A 19,044-nucleotide genomic window follows, 5' to 3' on the forward strand; every position below is an offset into this window, starting at 1 on the left:
AACTTCTATTAAATCAATGAGATTAAAAGCAATCATTTAAATATTTTAATGCTGAACACATGACAAATTGGGGTATGCCCTTAGCGATACTAATTTTAAAATGTTTGTGTTTATCCTTTAACTAGTCTTCACCAATGAATACAAAACCAGCCAATATTCAACATATTTCAAAGCATTATATACAGAGAGAAACAGAAGGAACTATGGCATCTACAATGCAGTAATCTATCAGTTTATAGTAAGCACTAGCATATACTAACCAGTCATTTCTGCACCTGAAAAAGGATTCTTCATTGCTACCACTGGTTGGAAGCGTGCTGAAGAAATTAGTTCTGACGCACTCATTCCAGCAGGTCTGTCTTCTGGGCTATGAATAAGAAAAAAAAAATTAAAGACATCCAAAATAAAATAATTAACATTTAACACATGAAAGTGCACTGAAATTAAATCATGTCAGCAAGACTTAAGCTCACAAAAAGCAGGCACCATAGTAGCTCCACAGATATATGGTGAGATTTGCAGTTACTGCTGTTTATGTCTTTTCACCTAAAGGATTAATGACACATCAAATTTGACTAAAACACTCCTGTTCATTCCTCATGACCAGTATTTTAAAATGGGAACTTTCAGGGTCTTCCCATCATTTTCTTTCAGAATACATTTACTCTGATTAAAAAAATAAGATTTGTAATGGGATGTATATAAACATATGTCTCAAGTATGCAATCGTTATCCACATGCTTCATCAAACTGGCACAGAGAGCTGTTTTGGATGATAACATGCCCTGTTTCATCAGCGTGCAAATTTTGTCTTAAAGGACTATTAATTTCTATTTTAAAAATACTATAATTTTGAATAATAACATTTCTCCATCAAAAAAGCTATCCAGATGTTCCACAAATAGCCTTACAAAGCAGTAGTTAGTAAATCAGTGCTTTCTTTAAATTATTTTAATTTTTGAATGTTTATCAAACAATTGAGCCCTGTACCTCCTCCTGAAGGTTTTTAATGGCTTTAGTTTTGTTTATGCGCCTTCTTTGCAACAGGTACCATTTGAGACATTAATGCTATTAAGTAGTGCACAGTAAGTCAGTGCAACTAGATACGAAAGCATTCGCCCGCCTTGAAGTCAAATTAGAGGTTGATCTACCATTACAGGCTACAATTTATGAGCAAGAAAAACGGCAACACAATCATTGAAAGCAATCTCCCATCAAAAAAACCCCAGCTTGATGCAAACTATAATGTCCACTTATTCATGTAACAAATTACTTTGTTGATTACAGCTACTTATTTTCATGAAAATAATGAAAACCTTCATATCCTTCATATAATTGTATGTTACTAACAGCTTGTAGCTGATACCATCTTATTTTGGTGAAGATGAAAACAGGGTAGCTAAAGTATCTTATAACATCCCAACTGAAATGAAAATATTTACTAACACAAAATTAGGTTGAATCCAAGAGAGGGGCTCATATAACCCAGCACTATATTCTAATTATTTCCTTCATGACAAAAAGAGACAAAATAACAAAGTTTGGATCATACTAAAATTAACAAATAGAAGTTAACCTTAAAAATAAGCAGAAGGATTGTTCTAAAAATGCTTTCATGAAAAAAATCTATACAAATGTTTCATTATCATAACCAACCTTGTTTATCTTCACAGACAAAGCTTTCTTGTTTCGTTTGTCAAACAAAATATTACCTGTGTGGAATAAGTAACAAAACTTTGATCTTAACTTCAGCATATTAGTTTTAAATTGTTTGTCAAAACCATTAATGCAATGACTGGTTAATGAAAACACATCTCAAGTGTGTTTACAACGTGTTTATATTCAAACTGAGTAAAATTAAACTGCATGCACCTTTGTAATTGTTTTTTATATCAAACAGTTTTCACCTCTTCAGATATTTGCTTAGTTTCGTAAGTTACAAACACACTTACCAAACAATATTCATTAAACAAGCCTCTCAGAATGGCAGCTCCAAAATACAGCTAAGTGCTTCTTTCGTCTGCACTCTCACCAAAAAACTTAATGTGAATAAAAGCTACTCAAACTGTGCACCAATGTCTGATGCAGAAAATGACTTGAGGCTGAAACCAAAACCATTTTGCTTGTGACTGAAATTGAAGAGGCAGTTTGTCCAGTAACATAAAAACAGTTTCACATACTGCAATTCTGGTCTCTTATGTTCCATGCTTGTATTTCTCGGTATTTGGTTTTCATGCACAAATGTAAGTAATTAAAAAAATATTAAATTGGCTCATCAAGAAAAGAAATTCTAGAGTTCCTTAATAAAAAGCAGCAATTCCAGCAAATGGAGGACAAATATCAACTTACCGTATTTTTTCTTCACAGCTTTGCTTAATTTTGCTGTTAATGGCCCTCTGTCTGGACACACAACTCTTCTGCAAGATTAACAAAAGATATTACAAAAGTTATTTCTGGGCATATTTAAGTTAACTGTACATACACCTAAATAAAATCAGCTCTTGTTTTAAGGACTTTTTATGTTGTGCACAGAAAGCGAGTTCTGATTGCTATTAAAACCTGAACTTGCATCACGTGTATCATCTTCCATATATTAAAAGACACAGTGCTTCACAAAGGTTCCTGATGGAAAAAATAATATTAATTTACACAACAACAGTTAATATCCTGCATTAAATCTGAATACATAATTTTGCTTGATTTCATGGAATGGTATTTCCACAGTTCCCTCTCAAACTCACTACAATTAGTTTGTGGCTACAACTTTTTTCCAATAAAAGAAGAACACCACCAATGTTTATGATAACATGCAGGAAAGGGGATGCCTGTTTAGATAACCAAAGAAAAAGACTACTATTGTTAAAATATGATCTATCCATAAAATCTTAATTCAAATTAATAAGAAAGTTGTCAGAATTGCTTGAAAAATGCAACTTGCACAGAGCTCAACACAAGAAATAGCTTGGTCCTTACTTTTTGCTTGCTATTTTAAGTATTCAAGTGAGAACTACATCAGTGATAAACGTAAAGCTAAACTACCGCCCATGGAAAACACAGGGCGTTTCAAAAAGATGGGCCCAATTTGAAATCACTATACCTTTGAAATTGGGTCCATCTTTTTGAAACGCCCTGTAGCTTATTTTAAAGTAAACCTAATATCCATGGTGTACATTTTAAAACAGTTGAATTTATTTTTTGAATATTCCACTTAGAATGCTTAAAATTAAGTGGATGACCAACCTCACAAAAGTTCTCAGCTTCACATGGCTATATTTTCCCTTATTGCAGGCACAGTTTTCCTCTTCTTCTGTCCTCCGTAATTGTTTTTTAACCTGAACCTGTATTGAAAAATAAAATCAATCCAATCTAGAATCTTAGTATACATGGGCTTTAAATACATCCAAAGACTCTTCAGATCTACAGAGAAAATAACTTTAAACAGAAGGAATTGAAACCATTTCAAGTCATTACTTCTTTAATCTCACAGTTTACAGATTTGATTTTTCTTTCATTTGGTTTTCATGAAATAGAAAAAAAACCCCACCTTGATATGTATGTTGGCTATGCTGAGACGCATACTGATGCCTCAGGACCAAAAACCCCCAAACATTCAGAATGCCATGGCAAGTATCTCAAAGCTACGCTCTGCCTTCCATTGAGAATTTGGAAGTCAAGTTTTTTAGGTAAAGTTGGTTGATCCAAATACACAAGGTTCAGCTTGGGAAAATGCTGAACTACCACTCAATTTCAAATGTTTCCTCATACTTCAACACCTGATTTTCCTCTAGAGTAAAATAACTTACAGATTTCACATAACTTTTTTTCCCCCCTCATCTTCAGAATTCTAAGAAAGCAATACAATTTTTATAACACACTATGGAGTTACTTCAACAGCTACATTGCAATTGTTTGCATTAGATATTTTGTACCTCTTCAGTCTAGAATCTTGGCTTTATATGCAACTCCTTAAGCTGTTAACATTCTAATTATGAATACGACGAAGGGAAAGCTGCCAGTGCTCTGTGTCCCAGTGTCCCTGCTAATCCTGGCCACCATGTCAGCATTTCTGGGTACATGTTCCATCCATCCCTACTGCTCCTGGGGCTCTTTCAGAGCAGGACCCTTGCTCTATACTCACCTGCTTACACTGTGGTTCTACAAGAACCTTTAACACTGCATTTTGATACAGTCTTTACACTTTTCCAAACGAAAACTTCAGTTTATCTTGTTTCAGCTGCTTCCTTGATTCTTTGGTAATGAAGAAGATAAAATATGCTAGCATGGTTTTCTATGAGAAGGAAGTATCTGTGTCTGTCACTCTGGTTCCTTCGCAGGTGACTACGGAATGGGTAGTGGAAGTCTGTTTTCTAAATGTAGGAAAATGCAACCCAAACAGCTTAGGAATTACTTAAAACTATAATCTCTGCCCAGAATTTCAAAACAGTACACAAAATTCTCAGCATCTTTCCAGATAGATTTTCAAGATCACCAATCAGAATCAAGTTTTATTTTCCTACTTGATAAACTACTTTCCAGAGAACTATTATTCAGAAGAGCTGAAAGATGAAAAAAAAATCAGAAATTTTGGTTGAATACAGCTTTGCATTAACTGATTCCTCTTATTTTCATGTGGTTTTGTGTGTGAATCAGAGGCTGTGAACATACAAGATTCACTTTAGCTCAAAAAAAACCCAAAAAAAGGCAAGACTGCATGCTAATTGATGTAGCACTTGTTTAAAAAACCTGGTTAAAAAACACTTTGAGACCAATTACTATACTTCTAATTCTTGGCTATATCAGCAATGCTCAAAGATACTATAATGTAGCAATAGCAGCTTTGTGATTATTGTTACTGTAAACACTTGCTTTGAAAAAATAATTAAAGTAATTCCTAGCTTCAAATATGTAATAGAGACATTAAAGCAATAATTATATTTCATTAGGAAAGCTTATTTAACACAGATGTATGAATAAAAGACTACAGCATAACTTGGGTGTTCCTACAACTGAACCTGTTGAAGAAAATAAGGCTGGAACTTACCTTTATCTTCTCTTCTAATGCATCAAGCCTGCACACTGCTTGAAATGGTCTGCGATCAACAGGACATGAAGCCTGTGTCTGAAAGATTATTATGCTTATTACAAAATTTGTACTGAGTTAGGAGCGTCAGTAGAAGTAGCTTATAGAAATACACAAATTTACAACTTGTTCACATTAAGAATGTATTTGCCCGCATTATGTATACACACAGTATTTTGTTTTATGTAAGTACATTTCTCCACAGGGGAAAAAATCTACAGGAAACAAAAATGTAACTCAGAAGTTGTGTTCAAAAAAAAAAAAAAAAAAGTATTTTACACCAAATTAGCTATATTTTAAGGTTTTTTTAATCCCTGTTAGATAACTCTGATTTTATACCAATACACAAATGCCCTTTTTGTTTCTTATTTCTCTGTTGTTTTATTCCTTAATGTTCTTTTCAAAAGCGTGTTGAGTCATGTCCTCACCCAAAACAGAAAACTGAGAAGACCAACAGCAAACAGGGTCACACCTTTCCTCACCTTGCATATCTTTTAAACTATATTACACCTCTTTTTTTCAGAGTAATGAGAACAGATTCCCAAGTTTAAGACAACTGAAATTTTAGAAATCACTTTGCAAGAAAAGGGAACTGAAGGTTATTGTACCCTACAGTTTGACAGAAATACAGATTTGCTTTTTTTTTTTTCTCCTGTCACCTAACTGCCCTCTTACAGAGGCCACACTTCACCAGATAATGTGCACACACAGAGAACAAGAAAACTTTATTAACCACAGAACAGAGAAGCTTCAACTGAAGCTCCGCCCAACTGGATCACGTAGTGTATTGACTTTCAGAGATACGCATATTAGATACTAGTTTTTGCTGCAAGAGAACTGTTTTAATTCATTTTAATTCTATATTATGTGTTTGTGAAGGGTTTGCTGGGTTTTATTTGTTTGGATGCTTGGTTGTGTGTGGGTTTGAGTTTTGTTTTGGTTTTTTGTCCTCCCCTTCATTCCATTGGCCTTTACAGGCTCAGTTCAGAACTCTTCTAAAACAAAGAAAAAAAGAAAAACCCCACAGCCAGCCTCCAGCCTTAACTAAACCACCAAACAAGAACCAGTATATGAATAGTATGCCCTTAAGAGGCACACAGATTCTGTCCTTAAGAAAACTGTCGGGGTATCACACTTTTATTTATGCAAGCAAGACACAGTGTAGCATAAGCAGCTGTGAGAAACTTGCGTATGAACTCTGCCCTGAAATTCAGTCAACTTTGTTCTTATCTTTTCATTGGGGTTTTTCATTTTCCAGTTGATTCTGTTCTTCTCTCAATTTCAAAGAGTGCTTAACTGCTTTTTCACCTACACAGCCCCCAAATCTCAAGCATCCAGGCAGCTTCTGATTTCAACTGAAGTACAAAGTTAGACTGATAAAAAAAAAAAAACAAAAAACAAAAACAAAAAAAAAAAAACACACACACACAACACAAAAAAACTACCAAACAAAAGCAAAAAACCCCAGGGGTAGTTTCGGGAACAAGTTGTTCAACAAGAACCTAAGTTACAGCCATTACCTCTCCTTTTGATGCTCTGTTATTTTATCCTAACTAAAAACTTACCCCTGTTGTGGGACACCATTGTTCCCTGCAGTGTCATGGCCTTGGTTAAGAAGAGCATTTTGGGTAATTAAGCCAGTTCCCTAAGGACACAGTTCATGAAGACAGCTTTTGTCCTGCAGTCAGTATAAACCTAACCCAAAGTAACATAGCGTTGTGTTGTTCAATTGGGATATTTGATAGTATAGCAACACCCTATGACTGTTGAATCAGCTGCAAACTTCAAGGTATTATAAATAGTTTGACTCTTAAGTACGCCAGACTGTCAAAGATAGGTAGGAGGAAGTTAATTTTCTTAGTTATTTTCAGTCTCATTTCAGGATTTACCTTAGCTGAAAAAATAAGTTTGTCCAAGAACACATTCTGTTTCTACATTAAATTTACACATAAATATTAAACTTGGGAATGTAACTTCTGTCACAGTACATTACGTTTATTCATTGCAATGAAATATCATAGAATGTGTTACTAGCAGCAATCCAAATGACAAGCGGTTTTGCTCCACTAGAAAAATTTTCACTGTTAGATGTTCAGTTCTTCTGGATAAATGTTTAACAATTACATAAAGTTTTAAATAGTAGAAAAAGAGGAAAACATTCTGGAAGAATAAAAACCTATTGTTAGGTTCACGTATGTTCAGAAACAGCAGATGCTCTTTCCATTCCCACTCAGCTGCTTTTCATAGCCCTACCATTATCTGATGGTTTGCAACAAATCTCAGGAGAAATTCTAGTAAAGAAAAAGACAGAACAGTCCCACATGCACCCACAGTTACAACTGCTGGGTGGCCCTGAGGTAAGCTAGAGGTGACTTCATCTGTAAAACATTTTTGCCTAAAAATGAATGAGCTCTCACGTTTCTAACATATAACAAGCCCTTTAGGTGAAAATGCAAGAAAAAAAAAATTCCTCTGTCCCTTTTCCCAACAGCAAGACTGAGTTTGCTTATAGAAAGCAGCGAGTGCAAAGAAGTTGACTACATTTCTTACAAGACGCAATTGAAGAGTGGTAGATTTTACTCATCTGTTTCATCTTTTTTGAGAATACGGCTCAACACCTTTAGGTGCTGAGCCTTCTTTCATTCATGGCAAGTTAGCAGTTCCTCTCTTCTGAGTCTTCTGTTCAGGTAGCATCATAAGTAATAGTGAATGTACATTGTCCTTTTGGGGGAAAAAAATACTTAAAACAAGCAAAAAACCATTGAGATGGAATGAGTCCAAGCAGCAGCTCTCAATTTTATTGTGCATAAGGGCAGAGAGGTGTGGGATGCATCACAACTTTAGAACCATCACGGCTTCATACATCTTCCTTTAACATAGCTGTTTAAAAAGCAGAACATGTAGTATTTAATGTAATCACCAAAATCACTAGAACCTCACAGCTGGTATTTGTGAGCTGCTTTGCTTTTCTTCCCAACAGTGCTTTTCTTGGAAAAACACAGAATAGTAGCCCAGCACACTTCAAAATGTGTTTGATTGTTTTACTCTCCACATGAGACTACTCAGTTTCCATGTTAAAACTGCTAACTCTGCAGTGATTCATTCTTTCACCCATCTTGTAATATTCAGATAATTTTCTTCATAAAATATATAAGCATTCACAAAGTCTGCAACCTCTGAAAAGCTGTGAGTTGTGTGTATGATCTTAAGTTTTCCAAAAACTCATTCCATAGTATTTTGTTTTTTGATGACCCTCTAGGAAAATCTTGCTTTGGCTCCATGCGCATAACTTAATGTTCAATATTCCTGTTACTGTACCAGCAACACAAAACTGATCTCTAAACACAAGGAGTAAGTGTCCCTTATTTCAACTGCATCACTTCAAACAGCATTTGAACAACGTGAAGTAGACAAAAGGCTGAGGCAGTTACTATATTCCAGCCAGGAATTTTCAGGTCCAAAACATATTTGGCTGATAAAATATCTCTGGCAGATAAAGTTCCATGTTAAAAGATTTCATAACAAGTGGTAACAAGATGTGAGTATAGAATGAAAATTGCTGCAATAAGTCTCTTCCCCTGATTTTTCTCTTCAAGTGGCCCATAATACAGTCTGTTCTTCAACTACTGCATTGAAAATCTGATCCAAAAAGAAACACAGTCCTGCACTCTTTACTGCTTCTTTACTAGAGAACCTGTCACGCAACAAAAACATCAGATTCTTACAACTAAAGGTGAGGTTTAAATTAAGAGTAACATCTGTAAATTTCACTCCCCCTTAGTGATAACAGTACACTAAAAAGCCCACAACAATTCCACCATCAGCTTAAGTGAAAAGGGAGACTGCTACATCACACATATTAAGAAACACCTCTCCACAATTTGATGAAAGGAGGAAGACATCAGGAAATGCACCGCTTTCTATTGGAATGGTGGCTGTCTTTAGGAAAGGATGACACAATTAATTTGTTGGAAGTAGCTGAATTCTATAAGTGTGTCATTGCACTTCCTTTGACACTATATTATTGGAAGAACTGAAGTCAAACTCAAAAACACTCACAAAGACTTTTGCACTACACTTTAACTTTCGTAAGTTGCAACATTAATGTACTTGATAAACCACAGGATTACAAAATGCTTAAGGTTGGAAGTGACCTCTGGAGGTCATCTTGTCACATGGCCCTGCTTAACAGGGAAATACGCCAAGAACAACTGTATACGACAAAGAAAAACATGTGATTTGAAAAAAAGGCATCTAAAGCCAGGATTTTCTGAAAGAGTTTGATTAATACAGTTCTTCTGTGAAGCAGTTCTCAGATGCATTGTCTATGTATGAATTTCATTGGATGCACTTGAACAAGGTTTTTTATTGTTCTCGTTTTTAGGTTTAGTGTTTATTTGAACACACTGCAATATTTGATCTGCAACTGTAAACGTAATCTTGCCCACAACGCTCTGTACTGATCACTGTGGAGCTTGTTGTCACATAAGATGAAAGAATACACATTAAGAATTCCAGTTAAAATACAGGTAACTCTCTCTACCCTCAGAAGAATATCCATGTGCAGTATACTCTACATAATCAATGATTCAAACCAACACTATCACAAAGCAAGTGGCTATTCTAAGAACGGAACATCTGGCTAGAAATGTAATGCGAGGCAGCTTTTTGTGTCAACTGCTTGGTATCATTAAGTCAAGCACTGATACTGCACAGGGCCCACCTGAGCATGCCCCAATGCTTTGGAAAATGTACAGCTGAACATACTCCACCTTCAAATTCTCCAGATGAGAAAAAATGAACAAGGGAAACCAGGTGCAGAGACACAGAGATAAGCTTAGTAGGGGTGTGTCACTGAAATCAATGTCTCTTACACAATCATTGTGATAACGCAGACAACACAGTGAGTCTTTTCTTTTAGCAGTCTTCTCTCGTGATGGTTCACAAGACAAATTAATGGAAGAGCAAGGATAGAAATCTCCAGTATATTTACTAGCACTCTGAAGAACTGAAGGGAAGTTAAAAAGCCTACAGTAAAGCAGAGTAAATATTTATATATCCTGTAATTTAACATTGTTTTATTTGAAAATAATAAAAACAACCCAAGAGTTTTCTTCTTCCAATCCATGCAGGTAAGACACTGATGCTGCTAAAGCAGTTGTCTAAGCTGAGATGGTTTTGGCTACTTGGTCTATCTGCTTGCCATAGATATCTAGTTAAACTCCCTTCACATTAGCTTTACTTAAATGTTTTCAGAACTGACTATGGTAAACTAGAACACATGTGCTTACCAGCTGGAATACAAAATACAAGTGTACCAGAAAAACAATGTTAAAAAACTTATTATTGACCCAAGCACTTTTAATCTAGTAGTGGTATTACAGACAAGAAAGAACACATAATGCAATTACATCCCTTGGTGGAACACAACAGTACTGATGGTATTTGAAGACTCTATAGGGTGGTGGTTTGTTGTTGCTGTTGATTCCCTTCCCTCCCCCCCCTTTTTTTTTTTAACCCCTACACACAACACAATAGCCAAAGCTCCCTCTTCATTACGTGGGCAGGATGTTATCACACATATATATGTTATACTGACAGCAACCCTTCTCTTACACTGTCCTTCAGTCCTCCCCTTGAAGGTTGTGTCTGATAATCTCAGCTCCACATTTAGCGCTTTTTACTTTTTATGATCTTCTAATGCAGCCCCACTGAAATACAGTCTCAATACTGCAAGTTTCCATTAGTAAATTACACAATGGGGGTGTAACAGCAGCAGTTAACAGCTAGCACAGGATGAACGACATTAATGTTAAACTTTGAATGCCTACTGAAATAGTCCCCAACAGTCCGCCTGCCCAGTGCTGTCCAGGAATACTTGGGAGAGCGCTGGTTAGTCTCGCCAAAGGCACACAGGGTGACAGTCTAAGAGTACAGGAGAATTTAAAAGTGTAGGCAACTGAGTTTAGGGCATAGCAACACTCTGAGATGCCACAATTAACTACGGTAAACATAGCCAAAGAGAGCGGAACAATTTAAGGGACATCTGAAAAAAAAAAATAAGGCGAAGACTAATTTATTAGTGGGGATTCTAACCTCCCCCATTTTTCTTCTAGGAGCTGGGCACCTTTCCTCAAACAGAAAGAAAATACAGCACTGATTCAACTGTAATGCTACTTAATTCTGAAACTAAATGCACAGATTTAGCTATCAGGATCTAACATATTATATGTTCTGTGGCAAGTTTCCTATCCCTTTTTAGCCCTTCATGGAATGAGACAAAAGATAATCAGTTAAAAGCAACTTTCATATATTACATTTAAGTGCACGTTTAGCTATCTATAGTATATCCTTCTTAAAAAGCAAGATCTTCACAGTGTTATGGCTGCTGCTTGCAGACAGAAAACCTGCTGGAACAGGACACTCCAGTTGCAATGTTGAGAATATCCCACAGGCAGAAGAGGGAGCAGAATGGTAAAGAAACTCTTCCTGCCTGCCTGCCTGAACTACCCTGGTTTTCATTAGAATCTACACAGTTATATAAAAGCCATAAACTCTCAGAAGAACAATTATTACGCACAATTTGAAAACAGCAGTTTAAAGAAGCAGTTGCCTCTGTTATATTTTGAAGTCTAGATGCAACACAGACTGCTGGCAAAGCCTGTAGGTGTTTGGAGTATTACTGCAGATATACAAAAGAATACTTCAAGTAGTATGAATATTAGGCTTTTTAAAAGATTTTGGTCAAACATCTTATTCTCAATTTTGTTATTCTCTGGCACTTAAACAGGAAAACTATTTTAAGAATTTTTATTGGGTATAAATAGATTGGTTTTAATCTTTAAACAGAACCTTGTAGTACCTTTTTTAAAGGGCAGATAATATTTTCATCTTCATTACTTGGAGTGACTTGAAATGACTACTTGTCAATTACTTAGTGTTCATAAGTTATGATCAACCAAGAACTAGTAAATAAAGATAAATCTTATGCAACACACTTCTCAAAAATAAAACATTTACCTACTAAATACTAATAGTGGACACAAAAAAACCAAGACATCAGCATGCTTCAGATGGCCACATGCTTATAATGTGTATCTGTCATTCCAAACTATAAAATCTTATCTGCTTCTCACAGCTGAAGCCTCTGAACATCTGTCAGCCAGTTTTCAATGGTTTTCTTTGCTCCTTTACTTTTAATTAAAGCTACCAGATTAGGCAATGGAGTTTCATTAACTCCACAGGTCCAACTGTCAAGCGTCCTCAGAAAAGGAAGGCTGGTTGGTTTTACCTATCAGATATCACTAATGGAAAGAAGTAGTAGAAGCCTTATGTAGCTTTAAAAAGAACCCCTCACCATCTTCATGACATCATATCTACCTCACCTGTGAACTTGTAAAAGCAAAGTTGCTTTTATTCTCTTTGTAGCACTTTGTGCCAAAAAAAAAAAAAAACCTGACATACCAAGAAAGATGTCATGTCATTCGTCTCTTTAAAACAAGAAAAATTCTCTTTCTTTATTGGACTTAAAAACATGTTAGACAATGTGAGCAAACTGAAATCCAGCAGCAAGTCCTCCCTCTACTGTACGGCTTCCTTGTGCATGTCACTATTTATTGCCTTTCATCTGCCATTGTAACAACCAGCTACAGAAGTCAGGATAAAATTGTGGATTAGAATTTCCTGTTCCCTTCTAAAGAAAAGCACTGCAATTAATCATTTGCAGAACAGAAAATCTGGCAACAGGAGACTTGGTTTATTATCTGGTTTGTGAATCTAATGCAAGTTTCACCTAATAATAACCTTTGTTTAATACTCTGAAGTTCATACAGAATCCTCAGAAAGAAGTGATTTATGTTACTGTCTACCTTCAGTAAAAAATAACACAAAAGTTAAGAATAAAAAGAATACATAAGGAAATTATATATATACATACATATTAGTGATACCAACCTTCTAAAAGATATACTGAAACCAAAAATCACTATTTACTTCAAAAGGAAGTTATTACAAAGAAGCCAAGTAGTGGTCTCTACTACAATAAGCAATCAATTCAGTTGCACCAAAGTAGGACAAAAAACCTCAGCATTTAATGTGAGTACCCTCCCTACCCCCCCAACAGTATAAGGCAACTCTAATTTGGTGTTTTATACTGAAAATTGAAAAAGTTACAGGAGGTAAAGATACCAAAGACTTAATGCAATAATTCCAAGTCATATATGAGGAAAAAGAGACAAAATAGAACAACATCATCAAGAATTTCTTCAACAAGTCATTTTTCTTTAAGGCTCCAGAACTATCAAGAAAGGTATTGAGACAGGTCAGATAACAGCCATAATCATTACTAAAATGAAAGTTTTATTTTAGAATAGGACTAAACATTTTAGCTGAATCCTCTTTAGAGTTAGAAAACTCAGGTTTTATCAGATTCATATTGTAGCCTAACATGAAAACTTAGTGGTCCCAGCCCTAAGAGTTGACAGTATGACAAACAACACAAGGGATAAGAAAACAAGATTAAGCTAATGAGACTGCAATACTGTCTGATCTTCCAAAGAGCCAATAATTTTTTTATTGATCTCTAATCTCTAGTAGCCATTAATAAGCCAGGATGTCTGGTGAAAGAAAACACAAAGCAATAATGCACTAAGAAGAAAGTTTCCTATGGTCTATTTATAAATTGGTCATTGAAACTCCTCTGTGCAAAGTCAAATGCATAACTTATTTTCTTAAAAAAAAAAAAAAAATCTGTAGTTATTAGATGTAATAGATTTTTTTGAAAAATAAACACACACCTTTGTTCTCAGTCTTACCTCAGCCCACTTAAGAATACAAGTCATGCAGAAGGTATGACTGCAGTTCTCAGGAAAACCAATCTCTTGTTCTAGAAGGCAGTTCAGACAGATGGGGCACGTGTCACCGTCATACAATAAAGTAGAACAGGAACACCCTTCTTCATTTTCTTCACCTGGTATTATTAACATCAACACTTAAATTTTTTGACAGTTTTTGAAACAAAGTCCTTCTAGATTTGAATAAGGCAATAAGATACAATTTCCTGTAGTTAAAAGGAAATTAATAAAGTTTTCAAGTCTAATGAAGTCAAGATGCTGGCCAGAGTAGTTAAAAGAAAGTATTTCAGGTGAAAAACACAATGTAACATATTTAATCGACTACTGTACCAATATTTGTCATTAAAAGAAAGGAAAGTTAGCTTTAGTGCTATTTAAATAAAGAATAACACAGTATTTCCTATTGACGATGTAGTAATTTAGACATTGTTCTCCCAAGTTTTTTCTCCTCAAATGTTTGCTTTCTCTCCCCATGAAGTAAATTAGACCAGTATATTCTATCTGTATTATCTCATATACACATGATCTACCTTTATTTTAGTTTTCCATTCTTAGAACTGTTTTAATCTGAACATCCTCAAATATCTACCTAATCACGTACATTAAATAAAAATGCTCTCAATTTCATTGAAGTTATAATATTTTTTCAGAATATAAAAATGCAAGAACTTTTCTTCAAATAATTTTACACTAAATTATTTTTCTGAATAACAATTGCTTTCTCCATTTTTGTTCTACTACTAAAAGTCAATAAGTGAAAACCAGAAGATACAAGAGGACCCCACAGGCCAAAAGAAAAACAGTATGCTGAGATAGTGGTTATATTTACACAATTTATTTCAAAACAAGCAGCATACTAATTGAGAGAGCAAATGTAAAATCTGACCTTCACAGCCTGAACCTGAATAATATAGTTGAGTATTTTCACATGCACAGATTTTACCTTCCATGCCTTCATGTTTCTGTCCCTCAGCATCTTGAATACATGGCTTTCTGTGCTTCATCTTCTTACAAAATGTAGTCTGGAAAACATAGAAGCAGTTTGCGTATTTCATTTAGATTGCAATTTGAAAATAAACACGACCACTACGGACTCAATGAGTGTTCTCCAGTGCTCCCAATGCTGTCCATTTCATTATACCTTCGCAGAGTAGAAACTGATGACATTAAGAGTTAGATACAGATCATAGAGTCTGCTTGCAATTTATGAGCATCATTGATGCTGTCTAGGAACTGATACTTCCAACTTGAAAATTGTTTTTTGTTCAACAAATGCAGAGTTTTTGCGGTGTTTCAAGACCACCAGTGGTTCATTTATTTTTAAAAGTTAAATGTACTGCTAAATTTCTATGCAAACCACCACGCCACATACCACTGCAGTAACTGACAGCTGCAAACTGACCTTTGCAAGTTGTTGAAACAAAAATATTAAACACACAAGCACCAGAAGAGTTAGTTGCTTTCTACATCTAGCATGACCATAGCAGTGACAAGCGAGAGAAATGAAAGCAGCTTACAATTGCTTCCTTCCTGCTTTTGTCATACAATCAGAAGAGAAAAAAAAAAAAACACCAAAAACCACGACAAAAGCTGTATCATTAAACGAGGGACAGGTCACAAGCACAGGTGCAGTGGAGTATTGTGAATGGGGAGGATGCACCTTTAACTGTTCTCCAAAGGAGCAGCATGAAATAAGAACATGGATAGAGAATAATTCTTGTGACTGACATCATACAGGTTGAAAGAATTTCATCTTGCATAAGAAACAACAAATGTATGCTTTTGGAGGCTTACCTACTACAGACAGAATGACACACACTTGAAATAAAAAGTATCTACACCAAGAACTAAATCTCCTGCACTTCAAACTCCTGTGGTCACAGCAGAGATGGTAGAAGCACCTAAAGCTCCAACACAACAGCCCTAGAGGGACCAGCTATTTTCTTCACAACTATATAAAGCTTTTAAAATTTTTATTATTTAAATGGATAAATTAAAACATGACAAGAGATTGAATAAATCAGAAATTACCATGATCTGCTTCCTTAAGCATTCAAGCCTGAAGCAAACTGAAGTTTGAAATCCCTTGGTCTTTAATGCCTTTGCTAGAAGCAGTAGCTGAACAAAGCTGAGAGTGCCACAATCACACTCCTGAACTAAACTTCCTCTTATTTCACTTACAAACTACGTTGATTTACCCTTCACCACCTGGATATCCAGGAGAGGGAGAGACAGACTTTGCATCCCAAAGCTTTTCTTCTGATCAAGTCTTTACTGCATGAATCAAATCACCTGAGGGTGGGGGAAAGGAAAGGGAGAAGGAAACAAAAACCCAGCTGTAAGAGAATTTTACCCCTATGCTCCTATCCTATTTTAAAAATTACTTTAAAAGATGTCACTAGGAGAAATGCCATTAACTGTAGAACATTTACTAGCACTAATAGTAAAACAGACTGTGTTGCAGTACATGCCCAAAGTTGCATGCAAGTTCTGTTAGCAGAACAACCACTGACCAGACCACTACCTATTATCCTTTGCCAGCTATGCAAGACAAAACCCAACAAAAGCCAAATTGCTACTTTAAAATTTAATGCCTTAAACAAGAAAAATCTGCATCAAATTAGGACAGGTAAGACCACCAAAACCACATTTGAACTTAAAATATCAGATTGAAGTCTGTTGGTTTCACTCTGATTTGCAAGAGGACTTAAGTGGCTTTGGTCACAAAAAGATTAAATCATGTGCTGGTGTGTGGTATACACACTTTTATGTATAAAACATATGAACATTCCTTCTGCTCTACGTCTTAACAAAACCTCAGCAATGCTTTACAGCACCAGAAAGATCCGCAAGCTGTGCTCAAACCTCTCTCAACCCCAGGAGTCCCAGAACACATCACAGCTGAGACAGTTTAAAGACAAGATCAAGAATTCTACACTCTGCACCCATCCATAGAAAAGATTTTACATGGACACCATCTAGATACCAAATTGTAACTTAAGCAGCAGCTGTAGAGTTCATGCTTATTGTTACAGAGGTCTTGAGTTCACTAAGGCAGATTGCAAAAATAGAACCCAGAGAAGCTCTTTAGATTTTTTTCTGCCAGAAATATAACCTTTTATCCATTGTACTCTTTCTAGGCACAAAGACATCCCAGAAATTCTTGCACAGCTACAACAAGAGAAACAGAGATCCTAAAACTTTGACAGAATATCAGTAAATCCAAGATATGCAGCAACAGAAAACACTGATGTGGTGTTACACTGCTCTTCTCACAAACTTACTTTTGAACAGATACCGAGTGCTAATGTGATCACAGCTCACTTTGCACAGCACACCTTTTTGCCAATTTGACACTGTGCATTTTGTACAACATAGAAGAATTTAATACTACTGACAAATATTTATAAATAAAGTAAAAGACAGCATCAAAATTTACATACCATTTAACAAATTAACTTTGGAAAGACTATTTTTTCCACTACTTCAAAAGGGGCATGACAGGCATTGGAACAGTGCAAGAGATAGCACTGAAGACTGCTGTTAAATTTATAAAATTAAAAACAAAGCTAAAAAAAGAGAACACAGTGGTTTAGCAGGAGCAGACAGCACAGAAAACAGAACTCTTATTTGTCCCAAAATACAATGTATTCCTTTACATTCTTTTAAATGTCAATAAAATTTGGAAGTATTTCTGAGACATTTTTTTGATCATTCCAGCTGCAGACCATTAAAAAAAAAAAAATCTGTCTTGGCTGAGGAGGGAGACGGTGAAAAAAGCAATATGATTTTTTTTTTTGTCATTCTCCCAGTCACCAAATTCCATCAGCTCACATGAAGATCATATTATGATCATATGCATAGCTAATCACATCTGATCAAGCTAATATGTATTTGAAGAATGTTGTTTTTATCCAAAGATTACTCCTACCAGATTCCACTGACTCATGACCAACATGTTTCAGCTGTGATCATTCAGTTGTCGATGTGAAATATTAGAAAACTCCAAGACGCACACATGCAGGGCACTTGATAAGACAGCAACAAGCGTTATATTACATTAGTACTGACAAAAACAAAATCACTCCCCAACTGTATAGATAAAACTCTTTCTAAGAACGCCTAAAGACAGCATAGAATTACAGCCAAGATGGTACTTTTCTGGTATAAATTTCCAGTGGAATCACTATGTAACAGAAGTACCTTATTTAATTTCAGATTTGAGATAAAGGCAAGAATACACTGGTATATGAACGTGAAAAGATTGAATAAGGACACAAGTACCCCTCCACCCTTTCTGTTAAAGGAGCTAAACGTTTAAGTTTCTAGATAATTCATCAAAGGAAATTCCAATTCTTGTCTTCAAGGAAGGCAGATGCCAAAGACATTTACCAAATAAAGTGCTTAACAGAGTTAATTGTAGGATGTGGGAATAGATTCATTTACTGTCTGAGGAATGTAGCTTCATCATGTACTTCAACACCATAGAACAGACTGATACAAATGCCATTTACACACTAAACAATCTTCTATATCACAACAATTTAAGTGTGATTTACCTTTTTTATTAACACAAACTACTTCATACAGTTCATAACCTAAAAATACAGATGTATTTCAACACTAATTCACTGTGCATGCAGAAAGAAAAAACTGTTCAAAATCATGTAACTGAATTTCCTATTGAACGAAAATCTATTACATTAAACCCTTAAAATTAGACACAAAAATAATCTGATGAAAATCTGTAATTTGAAGTGGCACACTACAAACCATTTACAGGGCATAAAGAATGCTAGTAAAGAAAATGCAACAGCTAAATACACTCTTCCTCCAGCACAGTAATGGTGTAGAGACCTATCTACACAGAAGTACACTTGTACAATTGGAAAAGGGGGATGGAAATGAGGAACACACGCAACAAAATCTCCGATAAACATGTGCAAAATTATGTCCAAGAGTGGCTTATTCTTGTTCCCTTAGCAGGCTTAACTTGGGAAACATCTGTAATTAACCTTTCAACTTCTTAGATACATTGTATATCAATATTGATAGGAGTGACTTTGCTATATTTCTATTAAAAATATTTTCTTTTAACAGGGATTTGTGGCA

The 19,044-nt window shown here is 35.4% G+C and overlaps 1 protein-coding gene across 3 annotated transcripts in view; it reads right to left on the bottom strand.

Moving 5' to 3' along the window:
• Positions 1-19,044, bottom strand: part of SCAF11 (SR-related CTD associated factor 11) — a 41,794-nt gene that overhangs the window by 12,539 nt on the left and 10,211 nt on the right. For 2 of the 3 annotated variants that reach the window (XM_082064272.1, XM_082064270.1), the window contains exons 2-8: positions 14,876-14,954; positions 13,894-14,048; positions 5,042-5,119; positions 3,241-3,338; positions 2,350-2,417; positions 1,657-1,712; positions 261-367 (exon numbers count right to left, since the gene is read on the bottom strand). In XM_082064272.1, the coding sequence (XP_081920398.1) occupies positions 261-367; positions 1,657-1,712; positions 2,350-2,417; positions 3,241-3,338; positions 5,042-5,119; positions 13,894-14,048; positions 14,876-14,936 (623 nt within the window). In that variant the 5' untranslated portion in view covers positions 14,937-14,954. The remainder of the gene's footprint in view (positions 1-260; positions 368-1,656; positions 1,713-2,349; positions 2,418-3,240; positions 3,339-5,041; positions 5,120-13,893; positions 14,049-14,875; positions 14,955-19,044) is intronic. The other variant, XM_082064271.1, reaches the window with a different exon arrangement.

This window comes from Streptopelia decaocto (genome assembly GCF_964273445.1).
Source record: "Streptopelia decaocto genome assembly, chromosome: 1".
NCBI lineage: Eukaryota > Metazoa > Chordata > Aves > Columbiformes > Columbidae > Streptopelia > Streptopelia decaocto.